Here is a 27,736-nt window from a genome sequence, read left to right on the forward strand (position 1 = left end):
TCAGTGTTGGAAGCCATTGATGTGGAGAAAAGAGCCAAGGAAGTGAAAGAACTGGATTTCGACAGACAGCCTTCCTGTCGAAAGAACTCAGTTTCTGCGCACCACTGCAGTCCCAGACACCTTTAGGTTCAAGATGGCAGTCCAAGAAAGGCCATTCACAAGAAGAGGTATCCTGTCGGTGGTGAGCTCGGTCTACGACCCCATTGGATTTTTAGCACCCTTCACCTTACCTGTCAAGATAATGCTGCAAAACCTCTGTAAGATGAGCTACAGTTGGGATGAGCACATTCCTCAAAACTACCAGTTGCAGTGGGTGGGGTGGCTAGAAGATCTAAGAAGACTCAGCACTTTCAGTGTGCCGAGATGTTTTAAACCCAAAGGATTTGGACAGCTCACAAGTGCCCAACTACATCATTTCTCTGACGCCAGCGAGAACGGCTATGGCACAGTTTCATACTTGAGGCTGCAGAGTGATGATGAGAAGATCCATGTAACTTTCGTTCTCGGAAAGGCACGAGTTGCTCCTCTAAAGAATGTGACAATCCCAAGGATGGAACTAACAGCTGCTGTGCTGGCAGCGAGAGTTGACAGACTCCTGAAAGCAGAGTTGCAACTAGAGCTGGAAAACTCAATCTTCTGGACAGACAGCACAACAGTGTTAAAGTACATCAGGAACGAAACAAAGCGCTTTCACACCTTTGTTGCCAATAGGGTCTCTGCTATAAGAGAAGCCACAGACATCTCACAATGGAGGTACGTTGACACAAAACGGAACCCAGCTGATGAGGCCTCTCGTGGGGTGAAAGTTGAACACCTTCTCACTTGCAGCAGATGGATCCATGGCCCAGAGTTTCTTTCCAAGAGTGAAGAGGAATGGCCTCTTAACATCTTGGATTCAACTTCCATCAGCAGTGATGACCCAGAGGTTAGAGGAGAAGTTTCAGTTAATACTGTCATCATTAATGATGCACCAAATGCAACAAATAACATCTCTGATGAAGACCCACAGAATGCAGTAAATCAACTGATAACCCACTTCTCCTCGTGGAAAAGGCTTAAGATCTCAGTTGCGTGGTTTCTCCAGCTGAGAAAGACGTTGCAGTTGTTGAGTCAAAAGAGAAAATAAATACAAGCTTCTCTGTCCAGCAGTGGACTTGACCCAACTCAACAAAAGAACAAAGAGGAAGAGGACATGAAAAGATTCAGAGCCACAATGGGTGGTCACGTCTTATTTCCTGAAGATATTGACGCGGCAGAAAGTGTCATCATTCAGTACTGCCAAATGGACAAGTTTAGTGATGAAATCACTGCTTTGAAAAAGGGAACATCTGCAGTGAAGAAAAGCAGTCACATTTATAAACTTGATCCGGTGCTGAATCAAGGAATCTTGAGAGTGGGAGGTAGGCTTAGCAAAGGAGCAATGCCTGAAGACACAAAACATCCAGTCATTCTTGCTAAGGACCAACATATCGTCACTCTAATCTTACGCCACATTTATGAACAGTTAGGACACTGTGGAAGAAATCACCTACCTTCCAGACTTCGTCGATAATACTGGATCACCAGAGCAAATGCTGCTGCTAGAAAGATCCTCTCTTCCTGTGTTGTCTGCAGACGATATAGGGGAAAGCTGGGTGAACAAAAGATGGCAGATTTGCCAAAAGAAAGACTGCAATCTGATCTTCCACCATTCACAAATGTGGGCATTGACTATTTTTGGCCGTTTGAAGTGAAGAGAGGCCGCAGCCTCATCAAACGCTATGGAGTTATCTTCACCTGCATGGCCAGTCGGGCAGTCCATCTGGAAGTGGCCTATTCATTGGACACCAGTTCTTGCATAAATGCAATACGCAGATTCATTTCCAGGCGAGGCCAAGTATCACACATCAAATCAGACAACGGAACCAACTTTGTTGGAGCAGAACGTGAGCTGAGAGAAGCTCTATCTCATTTGAACCATCAGAAAATTCAAAACTCACTGCTTCATTCTGGAGTGAAATGGAGTTTCAACACTCCAGCCGCATCCCATCATGGAGTATGGGAAAGAGTAATTTGCATGGTCAGGAAAGTGCTGAACTCTATTCTTTATCAGCAACATTTGGATGATGAAGGACTACAAACACTCCTGTGCGAAGTGGAAGCCATATTGAATGACCGTCCCATTACAAAAACCTCAGGATCCAAATGATCTCGAACCCCTGACTCCAAATCACATTCTCTTGTTAAAAGGCAAACCTTCTCTACCACCCAGGCTTTTTGACAAAAATGACTCCTACTCCAAACGACGATGGAGGCAAGTTCAATTCCTTGCCAATCTCTTTTGGCACAGATGGATTCAGGAGTATGTACCACTGTTGCAAGAGAGACAACGGTGGCCAAAGGACAAGAGGAACCTTGTCACAGGAGACATTGTCATCGTAGCGGACTCTAATGCCCCTCGCGGATCCTGGCTGTTGGGCAAGGTACTGCAGACCTTTCCCGACAGACAGGGACTTGTGCGGTCGGTTAAAGTCCGGACGAAGTACAACATACTGGAGCGACCAATCACGAAGATCTGTCTTCTATTGGAAGCTGAATAAAGACTGAAACCCAACATCTATTATTGGGGTTACCAACCCTATTGGATTATCTACATGAACAATGAACATTATGGATTGAGAATACTGATATGGACTATTCTATTTGGCTGCAATGTTTTGTATGTTGTTGAATTGTTATGTTATTATACAGTAACAATTAGGAGCTGGTGTGTTGCAGCCAATTTGATGTATTTTAATATTTGTATATGAAGGTGCTGTGATACTACTGAATTGACCTGGGCATAGGCGGGGACTCAGCCAATTTCAGGGTACAGCCTACTATTTAGGGAGGACACACCTGTGCACAGCATTAGGGATTGGGAATCACCAGAGGGAAGCCACACAGTTTTTCACCACGTGTGTGTTTTCGCTTATTTTCTGTTTGTTTTGAGTTAATTTCAGTTTATTTCTTTATCACAGTTAGTTGTTTAGTTATCAGTTAAACACCCGGCTCTTGTTTTGCTGTCATCATCCTGCAATCCAAATAAACATCTTAAATGCACTCAAAGAGAAGACCTGATTTGCTGTCAACACCACGCGTCTGGAAAAGCTTCACACCATATCCCTCACTGGCAAATATTTGTTGTTCGGTTGACTTTACAGGTAAGAAGAAGTTTAAAGATTTATATTGCGGATATTATCAGTACATCTGATTCAAATTAACATGTGTATTAAAGCATGTCAGTGGATTATCCCTAAATTAGTAGATTTAGGGAACGTTTACAGATAACAGATTAAGCTAGGATACCGAAGCAAGTATAGCAATACACGTTGAACAGCCTTTTAATTGTAAATTCCGTTCTCTTAATGTCATTTCGTCCAACGTTGTTGAATTAGAGAAGAGGGGCTTCTAAACGGGATTGTATGCGGGGGTGGAGGGAGTTAAATATTAGATAAATATAACTTTGATGCGTGTAAGAGTGATTATGTTGATTATTACATGTCTGTATAATGTTGCAGCTCAGCTGATTTTGGATTGATGGCAAAGAGAGAGGGACTTAAGTGAGAGTGAAAACACAAGTTAAAGGTGGGGTAGGTAAGTTTGAGAAACCGGCTCGAGATACACTTTTTGTTATATTCCATTGAATGCTCTTAACAATCCGATAGCAATGAATATCTTAAGTGCTTTGACAAAAAATCCATAAAAAATCCATTGGGCGTGCCATCATTGGGCGTGCATTGCAGCAGTACTTCAATGACTCGCCAGCAACAGGCGGCCACTTTCACCAGTCTGCTGACGTCATGTGCGCGTTCATGTGTGTTGGAGGAGGTGCTCTGTAAGAAAGTCTGAAGGAAGGGGCGGATTCTTTTCGGCTGTGTACTTTCAAATTTTAGTGCACTCGAGCCGGTTTCTGAAACTTACCTACCCCACCTTTAAGTTTATTACTACTGTTTTATATAAGTAAACACCTTATCTCCCCAAGGCAATTTCACATCCAATAGGTGTGCTATATAGGTGTGTATAACCCTTTCTCCTGTCTGTTACTCCCTCTTTCAGCACAAGAACCAGAGGGGGATTCAATGGAGCCTGAATACCTGCACTGAGACCCTCACCCTGCACCCTGAGTCTCAACTCTGTGTTTTTCAAGCCTTTCCCTGTTTTTTGTATTAAACAAAACATTAAGCTTTCCCAATGGTGTGGTTTTCGTTTTGTGAAAAAGTGCAAATGCAGTGTTTGTATATAATTACATCACATATTTTTTTGCTGTTGGTCTTGAAATTGCTCCTGCTGACTTGAGCCAGACATTTTTTCCTCCGCTCCGTGTCAGTGGGGAAGCCGTACATTCGTACTCCTTTCTCGGAGCGATTTGAGCATCCCCAGGCAGCACAGCAAACCATGGTGGCGACTAGGAGGCAGCACAGCAAACGGAGGAAAAGGCACAGACAAACTGCATGATATGCTATTCAATGTTTATTGAATTCCATGTATTTGCAATGGATGTTTCTAAAACAACATCATCATCATCATGCTGCTGCTGCTGCTGCTAGTCCTTTGCTAGTCACCTGTCGGTCTCCTGTCCTTTCTGAAAGCCATAAAGATGACATTAGTCATTTAGATAACTTGTGTCCTCAATTACCATGGGATTACTGAAACTACCATGAATTTAAGAAAATGGTAGAAATTAATCTAATCTGAATTTTAAAGCATTACTTTAGATCCCCTCCCTCTAAATATATCAATACACATTAGAAAGTGATGCTCCTGACTACCATACAAGTTTAAGAAGATAATATTGGTTTTAAAGAATTCTATAAATAAACAGCAACAGGCTCTTTAACCAAGGCACTGTTAGCCGATTAGAACGTAAAAACTGTAACTATAAGTATCTGAAATAAATATGTGTAATGAAACAAATACCAATAACTGTATTGCATTGTTTTCTTATGCACAATTACTTCATACTGTCTTTGTCTTTTTCGTCCTGCATTTATTGTGCCCCCCTCAGAAAATAACTGGCCCCAGCCTGGCCCCCCCAGTCAAATTGGTCTAGAACCGCCACTGCTTTGAGTTAAATAAGGTTGTTAGTACCCTGTCATTTCCTTTAGCTGACTGCTTTATCTGATGACTAATGGAGTCATTAGGCATTTTAATTTGTGATAATTGTATTGCTACTGCATTAACACAGTCAAAAAAACAATTACATATGTATTAATAATACTAAATCATTCATAGAATACTGCTTTATTTGGCCTGTACGTACAGTGAGATGTAACTGTTGATGTCATGCTGGCCTGTAGAAATACAGTTGCATCACATTTAGATTTCTGAGATTTTTTCTATTTGTGTTTATGGTTGGCATAATGGAAATATATCTGAGAACTGCTACTTTGGAAAAAAAATTAAATAAAACATAATTTAAACTAGATTTACAGAAACGAAAATCATTGCTGCACCGACCTCTGTGGGATTATGGGTTGAAGTCTGATGAACGTCTTACCACGGCCATGATCAAAGTGTCTGGTGTCGTTTGTTTTACTCGTTTACATATCGTTTTGCGGGATAGTCAGATACTGATGACTACTCATTGGTATCAGACAGAAGATTTACAGAAGTGATTACGGCATGGCAAGGTTGCCCTACTAATGCTAATTTTTGGCAGAGGTCAAGGGGTGTTATTCACCCCTGAAAACAGACAAACACAGTTTCATTGATACCATTTATAATGTAATCTGGAACATCTGCAACACATTTCTAGCAAAATAAATGGTCCAAGTTGCACAGATCAGTCATAAATCATCACATGATGGGACTCCTAGTACTAGACTCCTTGTACTAGGATGGGTTAAAAGCAGAGAACACATTTCACTGTTTGTGCTGTTTGCTCTGCATGTGTGTCCATTAAAGAGGGTTTCATCCCTCCGATTCTATTCTATTCTTTCCAGGGGACACTTGACACTTAAAGTGAATAAACAGTAGTCAGCATTTTTTTGTTTGTTACCTGGAGACTTCTTATGCTTTTGTTTAGGTGTCGTTTTTTCTCATACTGATATTCTGAACAATCTGTGCTGTTGTATTTGCTGTAAAGTGTCTCTACCGTAGGCTATTTTTATTATATGTACAGCACTTTGGCTCGACCAAAAATCGTTTATAAATGTGCTATATTAATAAAACTTGATTTGATTAGTTGCACCATTACATAGTTTCAATGTATCATCTAATAATCACAAGCAATTTCCAAAATCAGCAGTGTGGGAAATGCAATGCTAACATGTGAAAACTACTCGTGGAGTTGGAGGAAGATTTTGGTACATTTCCACTTGCAGATAAGAGACTGTAGTTAATTAAGTCCTCCTATTAATCAATAGGCTTGCTTTACGTTGAATTGATTTGTTTACCTCCAATTCTCTTGCTATTGATGTGGAAATATACAAAATCACCGTAACATGGTCAAATGACATACCGGAAACTTTACAGGATACAAACACACACACGTTTTAAATAATATGCACACAGCGGTGTTAAAATAAGTACAATTTTGAGAGACTTGTACTTTACTTGAGTATTTCAATATTTTGCTACTTTGTTCTTCTACCACACTACAATTCAGAGGTAAATAGTGTACTTTTAATCCACTTGCAGATTTGAATGTGAAATACAAACAACACTTCAATAAGACTTTAGTTACACCTTGAGTAAAATTCACAAGTTACCCTGCAGCAAACAAAGGAAATAAAACTAGCTGCACCTTTACCAGCTTTGATAAAAACATTAATGCATCAATAATTATAATCAAAATACATTATATATTTCTGAAATGGACCAATCTGAATAATGAATACTTTTACTTTTGGTACTTTAAGAACATATTGATGCTTATACTTTGGTACTTTTACTTGAGTAAGATTTTAAAGGCAGGACTTTTACTTGTAACTGAGTATTTCTACACTGTGGTACTTCTACTTGTACTTAATAACAGGATCTGAGTAGTTCTTCAATGCGCATCATTTATGCATATTAACATAATACAATCAACAGACTGATTAACATTTCCAGAAGAACATCCTGTAACATGTAAGTATATCTTTGCTATTGTAAAACCTACACATATTGCAGATAAACACTATCTGATAAAGCATTACAATTAAAATAGCCATATGTGGGAAGACCCTGATATATTTAACTTTAGATGTTGATATTTTTTAAAGCTTCTATTTCTTAGACAGTTATATAAGGTAGGAACGTTTTCTTTTTATTCAGCACAGCAATTTGTTCCATGACACCTGGCCTATTGATTGGAGTGATCCTGGAAAAATGCAAAGCTATTGGGGGGATGGGTCATACAGTCTGTGTTTAAACCTATCCAAGAGGAGGGGGTTGGGTTAAGGCTATAAAAAGGGAACAGATCCTAATGGGGATGTGTGACAGATAGAGGGAGACAGACACAAAGAAAGACGGAGTAAAAAGGAAGAGGCTAGAGAGGGAGGGTTGCAACAGAAAGAGTGAGTCTTTTTTTCGGAGTACGGTGTGACACTGGAGGAGGAACCACATATATTCTTCAAGGGAGCTTGAACTTTATTCTTGCCAAATAAGAAAACTCTTACAAACCAAAAACAGGAAAAGAAGGAAAGAAGAAGAAGAAATAATGAAGGATTTGGAGCAGGCATTAGAACTGGAGGTCTCTCAGCAGAAAAGATTCAATGCAACTCAACCCAAAGTTTGGCTAAGGAATGAATGTGTTCGTGTTGGACTTGCTGAAACCCTATGCACATATGTCATGATGGTAAGAAAAGCTTGTTGCTATAATGTGTGATTTTAACCTTTAACATCCATCATTCTGCTGCCACTTATATGAGCTCTTCTTTCTGTTTTGTATGTTTATCTGTAACAGCAATGTGCCATTAATAAGTCATGCTCTTGTCCCTGATAACACACACCCCCTCTCACACACACACAAAGGCACATTCCAGTCACATGGGGGGGTCCTGGGTTGAGGATTGGTGGGTTAATGTGGGTGAACCTGGAAATGTTACCAGAGGAATGGTCAGGCAGTGGGTGGGTGCAAAAGTCACATTACGTTTAGTAGCAAATCAAGCCCATACTTGGAACACAGCCAGGCTTTACTTGGAAAAACTGAAGTCACTCTCACCCTAAGTACACTTGACCTTCGGAGAAGGAACCACATGTTTCCTGTTTCCCCTGAATGTTTTTCAGAGTCAGCTTTAATTTCACATGCACCACAGTAGCTTTCAGTTTAAAAAGTAAATGAAATAATTCAGTTTAGTTACAAAACACTCATTGTTTTCTTACATTCCGGACGCCTGGCCGAAATGCTGACTTATTGGCACTTATTGATTAAGTATCCATCGTGTTTTGTTACATTTCAAATCCAGTTTGCTGTTATGCTTTCTGGAAGCTTCCCCCTAACCCTGCTGCTCTTTCTGTGTCTTCTGTGGCTTTGCCTGTGCTTGACCCCTTCTCTCTGTGTGCAGGTGTTTGGTCTGGGGTCTGTGGCCCAGGTAGTGACGGGGCAGGGAGCGTTTGGAGAGTACCTCAGCATCAACCTGGGCTTTGGACTGGGTGTTGCTATGGGGGTTCATGTTGGAGGGAAAGTCTCAGGTATGAGGAGTGACCTTTGTAAACAGTTATATATATAATAAGAACTATGAAAAAATTTCACAACTCATCATCTGTACTCCATCAGGGGCTCACATGAATGCAGCAGTGTCATTCACAATGTGTATGTTCGGCCGGCTCAGCTGGAAGATGCTGCCTCTGTATATTTTTGCACAACTATTGGGGTCATTTCTGGCAGCGGGGACCATATATGGCGTCTATTACGGTTAGTACACACTGCATGTTTGTTTATTCACTTCTCCTTGTCCATATATCATAGCTATTCAATTGTTTTAGTACAACATCTAAGGGTATCTGTCTTATTTATATTGTTTCCATATGCAGATGCCATACATGAATATTGTGGAGGAAACCTGACTGTAACCGGGGAACTGGCCACAGCTGGTATCTTTGCCACCTACCCCGCACCATACCTCTCCTTGATGGGGGGATTCATTGATCAGGTAGCCATGAAATTGAATTAGAGGATTACAGCTTTATTACAATCATTCTGCGCTCAAAATGTGTTCTTGTTGTATTGTTCTATACACAGCAATGTATGTTAAGCTTCTTTTTTTGTTTATGCCAGGTGTTGGGCACAGCCTTGCTTCTGCTTTGCTTGATGGCGTTGTCCGACCAGAGGAACAAACCGGCAGCAGCGGGCACGGAGCCCATCGCAGTTGGTCTGCTGGTGCTGCTCATCGGCATCTCTATGGGAAGAAACAGCGGATATGCTATCAACCCCACCAGAGACATCGCACCCAGGCTCTTCACTGCCGTAGCAGGATGGGGGATGGACGTGTTCAGGTACATACATGATATTTTGGCTTCTGGGGACATTTCTGTATGTCACTTTGGGTTCATTTGAGGGCAAAACATCTCTGTTAATTATTATTCTGTTCTGAGCAGAGATGCTTGTTCATACATAGAGGGCACTACTAGTGGTTTCAAACAATGCAAGTGGAAAACACATTAGTTAACAATTTACTTGGTTGTCTGTACGCATCATTTTGGGAGTATTTGTAACTCTTTAACAACTTATTTTGAGATTTACAATTCAACTGTTTCCACTTGTTGATGGATGATTAACAGCTTGTTTATATAAAAATAAATAACTCATGATGATAGATAGTACATATACTTGAACAAGTTGCTCAATCTATGCTATAAAACTTGTCATAGTTTTAGGGGAGGCTCAGTGAATGGAAATGAAGACATTACATCAACAGACCAATACATTATATATAGAGCCTAAATGAGTGTTATTAAATAGTTCAAAGTTACAGTAGTTTTGGATATTTTTCAGCTTTTTTCACACTTTTCCCAAAATCTTTATTTGATGTAAGGTAACAAAAATGGGAGTTGAAACTCATTACTGATTATAGGCAGAATATCCTAATATTGTGACCAAATATTTATGCAAAACAAAGTTTTGTATTCATCCTGTACTTTTCTAATAGTTGACTGTTATCTGTTTGCAGTGGCGGCGCCAGGGTATGGCTGGGGTAGGCTACAGCCATACCAAGAAATGGCTTAGCCCGACCATGAACAATTATGTTAAAGTAAGCATGTTGAGAACACGGATTGCGAAAATCTACCGGTCGTGTCCACAACACACAAACTGATCCTGCTGTAACAACAAGTGCACGTTACTGACGCAATATGTTTGAGACCATTCGGGCTTATGCTAGAGGGGTGCAAGGAATAGTCTAAGTAGTGGGGGAGTTTTATACACTAGATCAAATCAAATCAAGTTTTATTTATATAGCACATTTATAAACGATTTTTGGTCGAGCCAAAGTGCTGTACATATAATAAAAATAGCCTACAGTAGAGACACTTTACAGCAAATACAACAGCACAGATTGTTCAGAATATCAGTATGAGAAAAAATGACACCCTCTGTCCTTAGACCCTCACATCGTACAAGGAAAAACTTCCAGAGAAAACCCACAGTTTAAGGGGAAAAATGGGAGAAACCTCAGGGAGAGCAACAGAGGAGGGATCCCTCTCCCAGGACGGACAGACGTGCAATAGATGCCGTGTGTAAATCGAAGAGATAATGCATTTTACAGCATATAGACCAAATGTTAGGAAATGCATGTGTCTGTAATAAGAAGATGAATCCACGAGGATGACAGCTACAGGTGTGAAAATTCTCTGGCGTTATAATATCAGCACGACCGCGGTCAGATCAACCTGCAGCCAATCAGAGCAACGAAACGTTGGGTCTGCTGCGTCATGCATTACTGATACGTCGCGTTCAGAGCCTGTCGCGTTCACAGTGAAAAGTCCCCAAACTCCCCAAACTTCTAGGATTAATTGTATATTTCGGATGGATAGATTTGTTCTTAAACGCCCTCGCATTGAGGTACACGTCGAACAGGTGCCAGAGTCACACGACCCACCTGAAGAGTGAATAGTGAGTTTTGAATATATTTTGTAATAGTCATTTGAAAAAGTGTTTTGTATGACAATAGAGACACAGGCCACCTGTTGTGTGCTGTGTCAGTCTCTCTCTGTTTACCCGTGTCTCTCTCTCTGTCTCTCTCCCTCACTCTCCCTTTCTCTCTCCCTCTCCTTGTAAATTCTATATGCCAACTTTTCTTGTTTCTGCCGCTGCTTAGCATGTTGTAACAACATGGAATTAGCAGAATAGGCTATTGTATTGTTTAACTCACACCTGATTGATTGATTGAAAAGTTTATTAACAGCTTGTATATTGGGTACAGTACAGTACAGCTCAAAACATACAATTGTTAAGGGGATGCAGACCAGAGAAAGACTTTCGTCTTGTTTACATCAGGGTCCCCCATTTCCAATTCATCATGTCATTTAAGACATATAAGACATATTTGACATACAGATGGCTTATTTACAATTTACATACAGGTAGTTTTTTACATACAGATTGCTTGTTTACAATTTTCATTTTAGATTTCGTTCTAATACATCCTAACCGGACATTTAAGACATACCAAGTCTACAGATATACAGTTAGTAACAGAGTCTAAAATGCGAGTATATACATAGATGGGGGGGGGGGGGGAAGCTGTCCATTGAACGACAGGTTGAGATTTGTACCATTACCGGGGCCAGTTTTGCAATGCTCTCCCCCGAAGGTGCTCTTTAAGAGAGGTTTTGAAGGTAAGTATAGTTTTACTTTCCTTTACAGTTGTGGGAAGAGCGTTCCACCTTGATGTGGCATAATTGCGAAACGTGTATTCCCCCTTTTTTGTGCCAAATCTGGGTTTCACATGATTTGTGGAGCTCCCTCTGGTGTTATGATCATGGTATTCCTTGACCTTTGGGAAGAATTTTGACATGTACATGGCATGGGTACCATAGAGGTGTAGTGGATCTTGTAGACCAGGCCCATTGCAAGTAGCTGTACTCTGTCGTCTACTCTAAGCCAGGTTGTCAAAGTGGGCAGAGGTGAGGTGGGTTCTAGATGAAAGGTCAAGCAGTAGTCTGACCAGTTTATTTTGCGATGTTTGAAGTTTTATTTTTAGCGCCTTGGAGGTGCTATGGTACCATGACGTGCAAGCATAGTCATAGTACCCTTGAATGAGTGCTCCTGCCAGAGTTTTCAGGGTGTTTTTGTTTACCAGAGAGGAGATCTGGTATAGGAATCTAGTTCTTTGATTGACTTTTTTTATTACATTGGATGCCATTTTGTCACAGGAGAGGTTTGCCTCAAGAATAGATCCTAGGTATGTAATTTCCTTCTTACTTGTGACAATAATGTCGCCCACTGCAACTGAGAAGTCGTCGGATTTGCTGAGATGATGTTTCGAACCGAAGAGAATGGACGCTGTTTTACCCAGGTGTAATGATAATTTATTATCGGCGAGCCAGGTGCAGATTCTGCCGAGCTCGGAGCTGAGGGTTTTTTCAACCTGCAACCCTCTCCTGTCGGAGACCAGCAGGGCTGAGTCGTCCGTGAACAGGAACAAGTTGCAGTCACATGCTGATGACATGTCATTTACATAAATTAGGAACAGTAACGGACCTAATATGCTTCCTTGTGGAACACCACAGCTCACTGGGAGGGGGGGGGACAGAGTACCGTTTACCTCCACCATCTGTTCTCTCCCCTCCAGGTAGGATTGCATCCAGCTCACCGATAGTTTATCAAAACCAATTGCTTTTAGCTTGTCAATCAGAATGGGGTGATTGACAGTGTCGAAAGCCTTTTGTAGGTCCAGCATCACCATGCCGCAGTACTTGCCCTCGTCCACCTCTTGTTTGATGTGAGACCTGTTGCTCTCGATGTAATTTAGCTGATAAAAGGAGACTAGGGATGCAAACTTGTCACCTTTCTGCGAAATTCGCCGTTTTGAATCCAAAATAGGTCGTGTGTGTGATTCGTGTAGATCTGCAATAAAAATATTTATATATACCCGGAGTAATCTTCGGCCGCGATGACGGTCTAGCTTCAGCAGCTAAATTACCTACGGGTGCGTTCGTTAATATTAACTGTGGTCCGGAGTCACTGTGGTACAGACTGGACCGCTGGTGAACTGCTGTTAGAACGGGCCGTTCAGGTGTTCAGAGCAGGGCTCCCTATCGGAGCGGCAGAGCGTGATGTGCACTGAAAAGTGTTTCTGTCGCAATATTATCGTTGAGCTGGCTAACTAGCATACATTGTCACTATCTGCTAACGTTAGCTTTAGCCTTCGTTTTCTAATAGTTTTGTTCATAGGCTATAAACACAGAGGTGGTATAAGTATAGATCTTGTACTTGAGTAAAAGTAGAAGCACTCAGATCTTGTACTAGAGTAAAAGTAGAAGTACTCAGATATTGTTCTAGAGTAAAAGTAGAAGTACTCAGATCTTGTACTTGATTAAAAGTAGAAGTACTCAGATCTTGTTCTTGAGTAAAAGTAGAAGTACTCAGATCTTGTACTTGATTAAAAGTAGAAGTACTCAGATCTTGTTCTTGAGTAAAAGTAGAAGCACTCAAATCTTGTACTAGAGTAAAAGTAGAAGTACTCAGATATTGTACTAGAGTAAAAGTAGAAGTACTCAGATCTTGTACTTGAGTAAAAGTAGAAGTACTCAGATCTTGTACTTGAGTAAAAGTAGAAGTACTCAGATGTTGTACTTGAGTAAAAGTAGAAGTACTCAGATCTTGTTCTTGAGTAAGAGTAGTAGTACTCAGATCTTGTACTTGAGTAAAAGTACCAGAGTGTAGGAATACTCTGTTACAGTAAAAGTCCTGCATTCAAAATGTTCCTCAAGTGAAAGTAGAAAAGTATTCTCATCAAAATATAGTGAAAGTAGCGACAGTAAAAGTAGTCGTTGTGCAGATTGGTCCATTTCAGAATAATATATGATATGTTTTATAATGATTGATCATGAAAGTGTTCTCAAAGCTGGTAAAGTTGCAGCTAGTTTGAATGACTTTGTATACTGCAGGGTAGCTTGAGAATTTACTCCAGGTGGAACTAAAGTCTGAGTTAACACTTGATTAGATTTCACATCATTCATCCAGATCTGTGAAGTAACTAAAGGTATTAAATACATGGAGTGAAGGAAAAGTACACCATGTACCTCTGAACTGTAGAGGAGAAGAAGTACACCATGTACCTCTGAACTGTAGAGGAGAATAAGTACACCATGTAGGCTACCTCTGAACTGTAGAGGAGAAGAAGTACACCATGTACCTCTGAACTGTAGAGGAGAAGAAGTACAAAGTAGCAAAACATTGAAATAATTAAGTAAAGTACAAGTAGCTCAACATTGTACCCAAGTATATTACTTGAGTTTATGAACTTAGTTACACCAGTGGCTATACAGATAGAAAGACTACGCCTTGCACAGAGGCATGAAAATACATTTTCAAAATGCTCAACAGTGCTGCCAAAAATATAAACTGACTGCTACACAATTAAAATAAATGCTTTTATATATTTCTATTAGATGTGACTCTTTGGCGTTTCTGTTATTATTACCTGCTGCTTTAGTTGTTCTGACTGCTAACATCCTGTTATTCCTCATTTTAAAGCCGATATTCCGTGGGGTAGGGGCGGGGGGCTCGGATCCTTGTCACCTTTTTCATACCTGATGAGTTTGCATCCCATAAAAGCCTCACGCTTGGCGTTTCACTGTCAAGGAGGCGATATAGCGTGTATGTAATTACATTACAAATACTGACTTGAGCCCCACCACTGTATGGGTTAGCCCTACCATAGATTACCCAACAAAAATACTCTGGCGCCGCCACTGTCTGTTTGTATCTGTGCAGGGCTGGAAATGGTTGGTGGTGGGTGCCACTGGTTGCGCCCCCGATTGGAGGAGTACTGGGTGCAGGACTGTACAAGGTGTTGGTGGAAATGCACCACCCCCACGTCTCTGAGCCGGGTGATGGGCTGATGGAGGAGTTTGATGAGAAGGCTGCCCCCCTGAAGAAACAGAAGATAATCTGTGCCAATGTATGTGTCTGACACCCTCAACTGTGTGATATGTGTGTGTAGCATTCCATGATGGCTAAGGGTTAAAGTAATAGACCAAAAACAAATATCAAAGATGGAGGACATTAGGACTTTTACAACAAGAAAGAATGGCTCAAAACATCTCAAGCTATTTAAAAAAGGTTAGTCTATTTTATGTGATTCATTTCACCACCAACCTTAGTTACTTGAATGCAGTTTCTGAACTTGTCAGACAGCAACATATATAGAACACCGTGAGGCTGACATCTAGCACTTATTTCTTCAATCCGCACTAGTTCAGCTATTTAGACTAACGTTGAAATCTAATAGCAATTTTAATGCATAGAAGATGAAAAAACACACTTATACTTGTTTTTTTATTGAGGTAATAGCAGCTTGTAATACATTGGAAGACACCTTTAATATCTTTCATTATAACAATCAACAGGAGACGATTAACATGAGCTTGGGCACTACATGTGAAGCAAAGTAAAAAGCATTCTATCCAAACTAAAACAATTAAAATAAAATAGGAACAATAGGAGTTTGCTCCTCACAGCTTGAAATGGCAGCAGCACAAGCAAAGATAAAACACACATTAATCTTTCCAAAAAATCCAGTGCACAGCAGCGTGAAGCTCAAACATGTAAGATTAGATTAGGTAATGTGTTTTGATTAACTTTGTAGGAGTTCCAAAGTACTTGAACAAAAAACAAATTAATCCTGAATGTCTAATAAGTCTGCCACGGCAACAAGAGCACTAAAGCTAGCACATTATTTTCCTTAAATGCTGGAATTAAACCGCATCACTGTCAGAGCAGATGTCATTATTAGATAGAAAACTCAGGACTAAACTATTTAGAGTTTGTAACTAGAGCTATGACTTTAGTCATACAAGCACTTACTGCCCAACTGAAAAAGTATTATTTGTATTCTTCCTGTTTTTTATTTACCAATTTCACACTTATTTTAAATGTGTTTATATGATATATTGTATGTGATTGTTGTAAGAGACATTTGAAATGTAAATATATACAATGATAAATACAGATATTTATTTATTCTGATTACTTAAGTATTAAAGAGTCTCTATTAGTGACAGCACTCAAAACATGTCAGGATTATTTATATATAAATAAATATATAAACTCTTCTTATGTATCCATTCAGACGTGCACCATTCCAGACTCGCTTTTGGACAAAATGCTCTCATTGAGCCTAGCGAAGCTAACCAAACCCGACCCTTGAAGGACTTGCGAGCTGCTCCACTAACCCATGTTAGACGGAAAAGCTGGTTGAAAGGTTTTCCTCTGATGGAAAAATTCTCACCGCTTTCCCCCACTGTGGTGTCTCACTGCGCTACTTTGGCTCTTTGCTGTGCTCCCTAGGCTGCATGGTGTTGACTGCTTCTTCTTTAAGACAGGTACCTTGGCTTTTCCTTTGAAGGCCTTTGTAGGATCCAGCTTGTTGAGGTGGGAATCTCCTGCAGGATCCGCAAAGTTGAGCTCACTGCTGAAAGTCAGAGGCTGGTACAGTGATGCCCACTGCTGCAGAGGGAACAGGAGGTAGATTGTTTACATGCTGTTCATAGTTATGTAGACTAAATCATAAAATAACCTGTGCAATGTGGTTTTAGAACTGAGCACAACAGTAGGCATACTACAAGGAGATGGCAAAAGCCCCATCACTTTCTTAGAACATTTTTCCTGCTCTGTAATTTGCATTCGCTGAAACATTTGGCCTTCAGTGAACAGAAATAAATGTTTATATTTCTGATGAATAGGGTTAAAAACTGTTAGGCCTTGTGTAAGTGTTATGTCTTAATGTGTTAAATGAGACAACTTTGTAGTTTACTGTGAATGAAACTGAATAAATAAAATTGATTTTATTACACATGCAATGACTTCAAGTGCGTGTGTTTTTTTTTAAATTAGGGATGAGCTCATGCTATAATCAGTCATGCTATCTGATCAATACTGGCATAGAAAATAAAATAAAAATGATCATATTTCAGGGAAAAAGAAGAAGAAGATACTCCAAAGTCATCCTTTACGGTTGACCTAAATATAAACAACTATCATTAAGGTATAGTCTACATTAAGTGTTGAGTTGTATATAGTTATTATTAAAAGTTTAAATTAATAAAGTAGCAACATTTAGTCATGTTGTGGCTGTATTCCTTCTTTTAGGGAAGTCAAATCTGTCTTTCACAGGATGAGCCTGATGTTTTGTAGATAGCTATGTAAAGCATAGTGCATCCGTAAAAATGTATTATTAACAGCTTAGTATTTCAATAGAGGGAAAAAGATGGCATTGAAACTGGTTGAGGTAGAGTTTATGAGATGAAAAAAGAATACCACTTTCAAAGTTATCCCTATTAATAATACAAAATGTATAACTCAGGTGAGTTTTGCAAACGTCATTTAAACCACAACACTTTATCATATAAAGAGGGATTAGACACCTTGGCCTGGGGGCTGGGGCCGTACGGGGTGAAGGCATACTGCCACTCAGGTAGACCAAGGTGGGTGATCATCAGTCGGTAGTAGGAGGTGAAGGTTGCGGTCAGTAAATGCCAACACAGCGAGCGATCAAGGAACCAAATGTCACTTTGCTGGGCTACCACACCTGAGAAAAGTCAAAGAACAACACATACATTATGCTGCATTTATTGTAACATATTATAGATTGATCATTGTTTTTAAAATTGTAACATTGTTGTTTGGAGAAATCCTAAAAAGTTGAAAGTTTGTGAGATCACCTGTAGTGCAGTTTTTGTAGACTAGACACACTTTCCCATTCACACCGCAGGAGTGCAGCTCGAAGATGCGGCTCCGGGAATCAAAGTGGGGTGCAGCGGGAGCACGACCCCTCCCTGGCACACAAAACATTAATGAGTCTGGAATAAATATTAACTTTGCAATCAACATTTCATTCATTAGATTGCTTTCTGCACAACTGAGCACACAAACAGACTTAATCAAAGTTGACAGGCTGTAATTGTTGAGTTGAGCCCACATGAGGCTCGGACAGGTTTACCACTTTCTGCGCCGTCCTCCTCCCAGTCCAGGTCTGCCAGCGAGGGGGCATTGGGCAGAGAGAATAGTGATACTGGTTGGAGGAGTGGGCACAGGGTGGACACACTGTTTATCATCATGCATCCCAGGGGAACACACTCATCTGGAAGGCAAACACATACACACAGTTAGGATTGTATCACAGAGCTGTCATTTCTTCACAAAAGGCATTGGTGGAAAAAAATCTATTTTTCATTGACCTTTATCATGTTGTCTTAATAGTAGCCTTTCATTCAAATATATTAAGACTTCTATGAGATGGACAAACTAATGATGACACCTACTGTCTAGTTTAACACTCCAGGTAAGCGTGAATCCATCAGTTGTCAGATAGAAATCTCGCAGGTCCTCTGGCAAAATACAAGTGTTTTTCTGAGGAAAAAATAGAGCATGGTAATATGATAACAATGTATGACAGAGCAAATGTATTGGTCATAAATTGCTCCATCTTTCACCTGTTCCCATGACAGGAGGCTCCTCTTCTCTGCAGGCTCCTTCTCAACAAAACGCACATCGACCACACCTGGCATGTTCTCTGTCAAAATAGGGACATATTCATAACATGTATTAGTTAACTGCCCCATCTGTTTGCTAGCTAACAAGACCATTAACGTTACTAGCTAGTTTCATAGCAAAAATCACAATGATACACACCGAGTATTCGAGTAATGCCAAGCGTCAGTCTCTCAGCAACACCTTTAAAGGTTAAGCTTTCTTTAGTCTCTTCCATTTGGTATTCACAAATGTGCACCAAACAGAGCAAGCATCCGTTGCAGCTATCTGCCCTGTATCGTTCACCTCTGAGCTGACAACACAGGAAGCGACAGATGCAGCTTTGACGCAGTACTGACACATGTTTAAGCCAATAGAAACCAGTCTTTGTTACAGGTTAGCCAATGGACTGTTGAGTTGAAAGTGAAAGGCGGGGATAGGATTCCTTAGCAACGCTTGGCTCCCTGGGAGTGGTGGCGGTTGTTTCAACATGGCGGCGGCAACAAAAACTGCAAATTCGGGGATATTTTGGATGGATGGCGGTACGCTAACTTTGACTAAACTATGCTAGCTTGCTTGTACATTGACCATTCCAAAATATATGATTGTAATTTGTAAAAGGTTTCTATAAAAGTTTCGTAGATGTTACTTTTGTGTCAATGCTAGAAGTTGTTATTCCTGAGGAAGTGAGACAGCTAGCGTTACGTTTACTAAATGAGCTAACAGTTAATGCTACATATGGTACATTACATGTTAAAGTATTTATTTTAGGTCACGTTAACATTGTCTTTTATATATGACACGCTTTGATAATAGTATGAATGTTCAGCGTCATGTTGGCAGACGTGGGAAAAGTACTCATATCTTGTACTTGAGTAAAAGTAGAACTACCACAAAGTACTACAGTATTAGCATCGAAATACTTAAAGTACCAAAAGTAGAAGTAATTATTAGGCAGATTGGCCCATTCTAGAATAATTTATTCATGGCATTACGTACACGATATACCTCTGAATTGTAGTGGAGTAGAAGTAGCAAACATTTGAAATACTCAAGTAAAGTACAGGTCCCTCTCAAAATGGTACTTCAGTACAGTACATGAGTAAATCTACTTGGCTACTTTACACCACTGTAAATGAAGTATTCTCTTTGCCTTGTGCACTGTTTCAGATGATGAACAGCCTCTGGTGTTCGTTCCTGGTGAGTCTCAATGACATTGTATGGATACTTTCTGAACACAGTATGAAATACTAAGTATCTATTAAACAAATGGCTCTTAATTTGTATCCCCCCACACTCTCAGGATTGGAAGGAGAAAGGAAGACTCAGACCCCTTTCAGTTTTGGATCAGGCAGCACCAGTACATCCAGTATGAGAGGTACCAAGATGCGAGCCCGGCGTAGCTCTGACTGCAGGAATGGCAACTCACTAAAGAAAGGGGGCAGGAATCAAGGCCACTTACAAAATGAGCCCTCTGGTGTTTATACCAAGGAAAAGGTGCCAGACCATCACAGTGCGACTGCAGCTACAGAGCACGCCCTGTTTCCATCCTCTGGTATTTTTCTCACCTCAACACAGGTAAACCATTGTTTAATGTAGGTTATTTTTCTGTTCCCTCCATGTATGTAAGATAGTTGTATATGGAAGAGGGTTTATGGATAATCTGACTATCGTTTTTTATCGACGCTGACAGGATTCCATTATTAGTTTCTGTAAATATATTTAATGTTTTATCTTAATTTGCACAGGTATCCTCTGAGACCAGCAGAAGTAAAAGCCAGGTCTGTTTGAAGGACCTCTGTCCTGAAGATAAGCGCCGGATTGCAAATCTCATTGAAGAACTAGCCAGGTATTACGCAGGATATGAAAACTGTAAATGTGGGACGTTAAAAAGTTCATATGAATGTATGATTTGGGGTATTGTTGTGAAGTTAAACTAAAACAAAATAAGCAGGGGGGCATTTTGTTGTAAACTGAAACTAAATAAAAACAATATTTTCAAAAAATGCAAAACTAAACTGCAACAAATACAAAAACCTTAAAAAAAAAATGAATGTACATCTTATTCTGGTTTTGTAGTTTATCCCTAGTGCATCATTTCGTTAAAAAAAAATGAATGGATTTCTTTCAATTTGGAACCACAGAACTGCAGAAATGGATTGTTCCAGGAGATGGCGCTATGCAGCAATTATTTTCACAATATAATCCCTAATGTTTTTTGCAGACAGTTTAGTCTTGCAGAGTTATCAAATATGAAGAACATCATTTGAATCTTGTAGCACATCAAATGCCATTTAACCAAGGTTTTCAGATAAGGTCTTAAGGTGACCAACTGGGATCAGATTTAAATAGCAAGTGGCAAATGTTATTCTGAGTATGGTATTAACAAAGCGGAAGATGATTCCTAAAGGAAAATATTTTAACTTTATAGCCTTGGACTAAATTATGATGATTTTTTTACTGGTTTTGCTGTTGCAATATGATTTGGATGATATAATATTCAATCTCAACATATCTCAAAAATGATAACTCGATATTTTGAAGGATATTACCCAATTATTTCCCTCAAATTTGTTGAGTACAATTTTTAGGCCAATAAATCACTGCATCACTACATATTCCATAACAAAATCAAAATGTATTGACATTACTCTTAATGAATATTGCACCTCTTGTGGTTTTAAAATGATACTATTCAAAACTTTTGTAAGAAGTGATACCTGTTTTGAATTGTTTAATTTTGAATTCCTTTTTCATCCTTTGTCACATTTGGACATAATTTTGTAGAGCACCTGTGCTCTAACTCAGTTGTTTCCTGTTCTCCAGAGTGAGCGAGGAGAAGGAAGAGTCAGTGCAGCGCCTGAAACACGAACAGGAAAACTTTGAGGGCAAAATCCAGAAGCTGGAGCAACAGAACGTGATCATAGTAGAGGAGAGGGAGAGTATCCTTTCAAAAACACTGAAGAAAGTAAACAACAGTAAGATAGATTCTCTCACCCACCCTTTTGTGCAGTGGTGGGTGAGGTGATTTGTTGTGTTAGTCATAATAGTTTTTCTAATGAACCCGTAGGACTGCCGTCGCAAATAGCCACCTTGGGTGATGGTAGAAAAGTCAATGAATGTGCTTGACCCACAGTGGTTGAGATTCTCCGTGTTTTGGTAGTAATTTTGAGTAATCGTAAAATAATATGGCTACCTTTTTAATAGTGCTTCATGGTTTGTTGAAGTGTATGTAGTTTAGTGTTGTGTCACTTCCACTGCAGCTTCTGCGAAATATGGTGCTCTATAATGAGCAAACCAGAGGTCCCTCAACATTTCCAGGGTACAATAGTTTCATACATTTTGTAACATTAACCAATACATTTTTTAGAAAGTATGGTATCTCATTTCCATTCTTCCACTGCCTGGTTTAACCTAAAATATACAACGAACCAGTAAAATCCTACGCTGTAGTATTGAAAACTTGTTAACAGTTGTTCTTGGTTCACAGTTGCATAAAGGTCCTGCATGATGTGCTTTCCATCAGTTAGTCTGCAGGGGGCAGTGTTGTCTTAGGTACGGCTAAGTGCAGTTTCTGGCCAAGACCTCCTTCAATTTGATACAAAAGACAGAGAAAGAGCAGATTCTTTTGAATGATTTGATGCCTGCTGCACATGTATTTTGCAAGTGTAGCTTATGCGCTGTTGTGTACAGAATCAATTTCAAGCTTGGAGCCATGGCGTCAACCATCTAAATCATCTTATCATTCAAAGATGAATGTTGATATTTACTGAGAAGATTACAGTGTGTGCTTTCGCCACCATGTGTCTTTGTTACACTCCCTGAATGTTGAACATTAACAGAGGAATATCACTCAGAATCCCTTCCTCCTTACAAAATGAGATCAGGTGGGTCGCCTGCTGATTCTTGATTGTCTAGCATGGGGTAAGTGCTAGAGTTACCGCCATAGTGTGCTGTTTATTGCACACCACATCCCATTTACTGTCTCAAAACAATTCCGCCCAGGTCAAAGCCAAAGCATGGCCAGCAGACGATTTAGGTTAAAACCACTACACAATTTCAGGGAGTAATTTACCCCGCTGGTAAATTGCACGATTGGCAACGGTGGCGGGGAAAATTAGAAAAAGCACAACTAAATTAAAGGCACTTTGGCTCGGAGACTTGGCATTTACACCAAACTTCTAAACTCCATTAAAAAGGTATTTGAGGGGAAAAAAAGTGTTCAGTTCCATGCACCTCAGGGGGGGGCGGATAACGTAGTCTTTCAAAGTGAATGCAGGAGTCAGTAAGGCTCTTCTCAGGCAGAAGGTTCCGGCACTTCTCCGAAAGGTTAAGGAGACACCAAAGGCAAACACACTGAATGAGAGTCTTGTCAAGTCTAATTCCATTACGCCTCAGCTTATCTTATCTATCCACGATTCAGGGTTGTCGGGGGGGGGGTATATAGAATGCAGGGCTATACCTTAGCCCCAAGCCACCTCGGATGAGGTACCCTTGATATTAAGGGTGTTCAGCTGACATTTGGAAGTGACTGGCACACAGCACTGAATTTGCATTTCAGATAGGAGGATAGGACTTCAAGGCATGTTGGCATGGGCTAAAGTCGAGGTGGCATTACAAACGCGGCGCACCACTCTACTCGCTGTATCCAGAATAAAGCACAGCAGGTGCTAGCGCTAATGCCATTTATTGAGTTCAAACAATTGGAGGGAATCCTGAGGCCATGGAGAGAGGGGGATAACTGCCCTGTTTGAATATGTCATTGAAAATGCTACATGTTGTGATAGAGGACTGCCAGAGATAAAATCCATTTAAACCTGACATTAACTATGTGGAAATCTGGTTGTATCCAACGCGCATCAGAGGTTTTTTAGCACTTAGTTTTCTCTTGGCAGATTAAGATCCTAATATTCTTTAATGACAGCTCTGTAGGCACTGTCATGATCTGTCCTTGGTGTTGTTAATCTTGCTTTCTTCTTTAGAAAATAGTGATGTGAGTTATATTATGTGGAAGGTGCACTCTATTTATTAGATGTGTTAAAAACTAATTCATGTTTTCTCCCCTTATTTTGACAGACTAGAGAAATAATAAAAGCAGTTGGAGAGAGAGGTTTGACATGCACGGAGATGCCAAGGCTGAATTCAAAACTCAGTTCTGGTCTGTTGCTTCACTAGAGCTTTATCTTTTGACTGCTATCAACAAGAAATATAGTAAATACAGTGATTCTGAATGAAGAACCTTTTTGTGAGCCCTTCATTCTGCTTAGCTTAATTGCAGGGGAGTCTGTAAACAAGAACACCCTCTCATCTGAGGCTTAAGCTAAGCCTTGTAAACAAATGTAATTCTTTCAACTTCATTTTTTTTTTACATTTAAGCAATGGTGGACAACATTTGAAATGAATAATACATAATGCATTGAAAAGAGTCAGATTGGCTTACGTTTTCAGATTGACTCAAGTTTTCAGATTGGCTCAAGTTTTCTCTGTACACTTTTATATATTTTTGGCTTTGCAAACCTAGTCTGTGCCTTCAAAGTTGGTTCTTCACATTAGTTGTGATCATGGCAAAAAAAGATGGCCAAGAATAGTTATTGTGTGACTGTTTCTGTGTGTTTGCACTTTGAATTTTTAAGGCATTTTCAAAAAGAATGGTAACCTGACGTTATTTATTGGTGTATTGTGTGAATTGCACTCTTATCTCCCCCAGATTCAGTTGTATTGAAGCAGTTATGTTAACTGTCTTCTTCCATTAATTCCCCGTCATTGCTTCCTTACATACACATCATCTGCCCCCGTTCTCTCACATCCTTGCTCAGGCTCAATCTGTTTGGCACAGTGTGCTAAAGCAGGCTTTAAAATATGCCCCCCTCCTGTGCAAATTTGTTCCACCTTGAAGTGGATTTCATTATTTCATTTGAGCCTCTGCCTGACAGGGAAGTGAATCATTTTGACAGGCCCCGTCTGAAGCCTCTTCAGCCCAAGCCCTTGATTCTGAGTATTTTTGGAGCAGGGGGGAGGAGTAAGTCATTGTCGGCGCGTTGCAGCTGTGATGTAAACCGGGGGCTTGCCGAGTGCTTGGCCCCCATTGGCTGACGTCCAAGGCTGTGGAGGAAGCATGTTTAGTGTGGCGACGAGCGGAGAGGTGGAATCTTATCAGCGTTGCTCCACTCGGTTCAGATTACCCAGCGCTTGGTGTCCAGTGACTGCATCAGCCCGTCTACACATTAACACACCTTACCTTCATTTAAAGTAATGCCAGATAGCCTTAACAGATAGCCTTTGTGTGTATTGTGTAGTCCCCACTAAACCCATATTTGTATTCAAGTGCGATATATTCGTGTCTATTGGTAAACATTTGTTTTAGTCATGAGAAATCATGCGGAAATAGTGTTTTTATGCGAATCGGATGAAATATGACCAGCAGGCTTTTTCAACACACAACTCTCTATCTTGGACTGAGGGGGAGCTGTATACGCATATTCAGTATCTCCCCTTCAAGACCCTTATTCATGCTGCATGAATAGAGCAACCAGCACAGGTTTACATGATGTGATGTCCTTGTGATGTCCTCAAGCTTTCCATATAAAACTACTTCCATGGACATTATCAGTGCAGCGGTGGAGGAGCCTTACTTAGACGGAGGGTTCAATCAAAGTGTTTCCTCACATTCCCCGAATGTTTATGGAAGCTGCTGCATTGCATTTGTCTGGTGTCTGCTTCTCGATTCAATGCCGTCCCCGCTCTCCTCGCCTTCCCTCTGTTTCATTTCCACAGCCTGATTGAAGTCTCCTAACAACCAAAGTGTTTTCTTATGGAGTGTTCCGCCAACTATTCTTCAATAACACTCTACTTTGAACTTTGATTTTCTCTTAAAATGGGGAATCTTTTTTCTCAAACGGATGCGGAAAAACTCATCAGCTGAGGGAGCAGGGCCACCATCATAAGAAGATATGGCCTGGAGGAACACACTTTAAGGTCAGCTTGGGCGGGAGTGTGTGTTCCTCTTGCTTTATTGAAGTGTGCGAGCTGTTTACAGTGCAGGTGGGGAATTTGTGCTCTCATGTCTCTCTGTGTTGTGTGGGTGTGTGTACTAGGGGGTGAGAGTCAGATTGAGGTTGATTATTGAATGTGTGTAGTCTCTCCATTCTTGTGCTCATTATCTTTGTATGTGCTGCTGTAGTGCGCTGCTGCCACTGTCATTAGTGGGCTCCTGAGGCGCAGCAGTAGTTCCGCTCCAGATTAGTTTTCTGGTGTGTGCCAGCTCTCTGTCTGGCAGATAGCCTGGCACGGCACTGCCCAACTCGGCTCAACACAGCTTGGCCCGACCCAGATGGTGAAAGCTCTGTGCCACAACAACAACTTTGATTTTTCTGGCCTCTTCTCCCTCCCTGTTTTCAACTTCTCTCGGTTCTGCCTACTTCTCTGGTCCAATATGTAATCGATTGGAGAAACAAGGCTTTAATTCAGATTGTCAATCTAAATCCAGCATCTATCTTTTTAGCTTTAAAGTGGCATAGTGGAGCATTTTCCTTAGCAAAATGGCTGTTGTGTACAGAATTCCTTCTCAGTAGATCCACAGTGAGAAGACGTGTAGGCACGACATAGTTTAGTTACATTTGACACATTTCAAAGTGTTTACATGACGTTTCTTTCTCAGAGCGCCAGCCTTTTTTCAAATAGTTCCCAATGATAGTGGTGCTCATGATACCGCCGAGAGAAAAAGTATTTTCTTTTTAGAGTGCCCTGTTTTTTTTATGTAGCCGCTCGAAGCTTTTCTAGTTTCGGAAGTTTTCATAAAGGCATTTTGTTGGTCACTGTTGACTCTTGCCAGACAATCCTCTGATTGATGTTCATGGTGAAAAAACAACAACAAACAACAATAAGATAGTAGCTCAATAAGATATTCAAAAGCAAAGGGTGCTTAGAGTATATCGTCCCTGTCCAGCATTTTCCTTTTCCCTTTTTGTGAAAATATTTATTTTGCACAGTCTGCTTTTTTCTCAGCCAAATCCAGGGGTATGTTTTAATATGTAATACTAAAAGTTGTGTTGTGATGTGTTCAGTGTACTTGCTGTTGGTTCCTTAACTGTGGTCCTCCAGGCCTGCAGCAGCAGTACAGAGAGTGCCAGGAGCTGCTGGGGCTCTACCAACAATACCTCTCTCAGCAACAGGCCAAACTGAACCAGTCCATCGCCCAGCTCACCCAGGAGCCAGCGCATAGCAAGGTGAGGTACGGGGCAGAGGGGGGGTGTGGAAAGCCCTATAATACGGGTTTTAGTAGTGCAACATGCAATCTAATGTGATGGGCCAGCTCCTGAGTGAGCCATTTTGATAAAACTCATGTTCCCCATACGGTAGGCATTCCAGCATTACAAAAGAAACATCCAGTGGAAAAGTAAAAAGCTAACATTAGGCTATGGTTGCATGGCTTCACGTCACCACTGATATGCTGAAAGCTAACTGGTGTTCAGAGTGATGACGTCTTATAAAGTCACTTGTTAGCAACAGCCTTTTTTATGGCACAAAGGAGATTCAGACATTCACCAGTTGAGTATTTACTGGCACATTTCATGTCGTAGAACAAAACATACAAATCTATTCAGCCTGTATTAACCACCGATCTTATTTCAGACATCTAACAACAAACAGTTGACTTAGGGACAAGGGTAACGGAAATGGTAAAATGCAAACTCACTCCCATGTTTTAGGACTCATTCATGCACCTCTCTTTAATGCATATGAAAGCACCGCCGAAGTCCACTATAGTGGTCTGGTATCACTACAACACAGTGAAAACTCTCAAGGTGACACTTCAGAACGAAGACGCCTCTCTGTCTTCGGCCCCTGTAAGAATAGATGACTTGGCCCCACTCATTGTCCCGAGGTGGGCTCTGAATAATGTGTGTTTGCCTGCTCTCTGACCCTCAGCAAATTAGTCACACTCTTCCTCAGTCCACTGTAAGATGGGCTATCCCCCTTATGTTTATCTCATAATGTTGCTGACCTTGGCTTACCTGCCAGTAATGCTCAGTTGGAAATGGCCCTCTTAATCTTGTGGCCACTGTCCAGTTTACAGTTTTGAAAGGTGATTTGCAT

At 40.6% G+C, this 27,736-nt stretch overlaps 3 protein-coding genes across 5 annotated transcripts in view; 2 read left to right on the plus strand and 1 right to left on the minus strand.

Moving 5' to 3' along the window:
• The first annotated feature begins 133 nt into the window (after positions 1-133).
• On the plus strand, positions 134-1,363 carry LOC117561915. Its single transcript, XM_034239581.1, has one exon. The coding sequence runs from the start codon at positions 134-136 to the stop codon at positions 1,124-1,126; it is 993 nt and encodes a 330-aa protein (XP_034095472.1). The 3' UTR covers positions 1,127-1,363.
• A 6,088-nt stretch (positions 1,364-7,451) lies between these two features.
• The window catches only part of aqp7 (aquaporin 7), a 30,913-nt gene continuing 10,628 nt past the window's right edge, over positions 7,452-27,736 (plus strand). The window contains exons 1-7 of one of the 3 annotated variants that reach the window (XM_034239488.1): positions 7,452-7,801; positions 8,511-8,637; positions 8,723-8,860; positions 8,980-9,098; positions 9,224-9,441; positions 19,811-19,840; positions 19,944-20,150. In XM_034239488.1, coding sequence (XP_034095379.1) covers positions 7,664-7,801; positions 8,511-8,637; positions 8,723-8,860; positions 8,980-9,098; positions 9,224-9,441; positions 19,811-19,814 — 744 coding nt within the window. In that variant the 5' untranslated portion in view covers positions 7,452-7,663 and the 3' untranslated portion in view covers positions 19,815-19,840; positions 19,944-20,150. Of the gene's footprint in view, positions 7,802-8,510; positions 8,638-8,722; positions 8,861-8,979; positions 9,099-9,223; positions 9,442-14,884; positions 15,072-16,241; positions 16,972-19,063; positions 19,183-19,810; positions 19,841-19,943; positions 20,219-20,388; positions 20,490-21,466; positions 21,583-26,740; positions 26,866-27,736 lie in introns of those variants that run through there. The other 2 variants (XM_034239487.1, XM_034239486.1) reach the window with 2 other exon arrangements.
• tpgs2 (tubulin polyglutamylase complex subunit 2) lies at positions 15,431-18,969 on the minus strand. Its single transcript, XM_034239518.1, has 7 exons — positions 18,803-18,969; positions 18,604-18,683; positions 18,433-18,520; positions 18,111-18,251; positions 17,833-17,946; positions 17,536-17,699; positions 15,431-16,618 (listed from the first exon to the last, which is right to left on the minus strand). Exons 1-7 carry the CDS (start codon positions 18,876-18,878, stop codon positions 16,397-16,399), a joined length of 885 nt encoding a protein of 294 aa, XP_034095409.1. The 5' UTR covers positions 18,879-18,969; the 3' UTR covers positions 15,431-16,396.

Source organism: Gymnodraco acuticeps, unplaced genomic scaffold (genome assembly GCF_902827175.1).
Source record: "Gymnodraco acuticeps unplaced genomic scaffold, fGymAcu1.1, whole genome shotgun sequence".
NCBI lineage: Eukaryota > Metazoa > Chordata > Actinopteri > Perciformes > Bathydraconidae > Gymnodraco > Gymnodraco acuticeps.

Excerpts from the sequence above, each read along its gene's own strand:
- LOC117561915 (XM_034239581.1), top strand. The coding sequence starts at position 134 with ATGGCAGTCCAAGAAAGGCCATTCACAAGAAGAGGTATCCTGTCGGTG.
- tpgs2 (XM_034239518.1), bottom strand. The coding sequence starts at position 18,878 with ATGGAAGAGACTAAAGAAAGCTTAACCTTTAAAGGTGTTGCTGAGAGA. Across the intron at positions 18,684-18,802 it reads TGGCATTACTCGAATACTCG|AGAACATGCCAGGTGTGGTC; the intron begins GTGTGTATCATT and ends CTATTTTGACAG. Across the intron at positions 18,252-18,432 it reads CTGGAGTGTTAAACTAGACA|ATGAGTGTGTTCCCCTGGGA; the intron begins GTAGGTGTCATC and ends TTTGCCTTCCAG.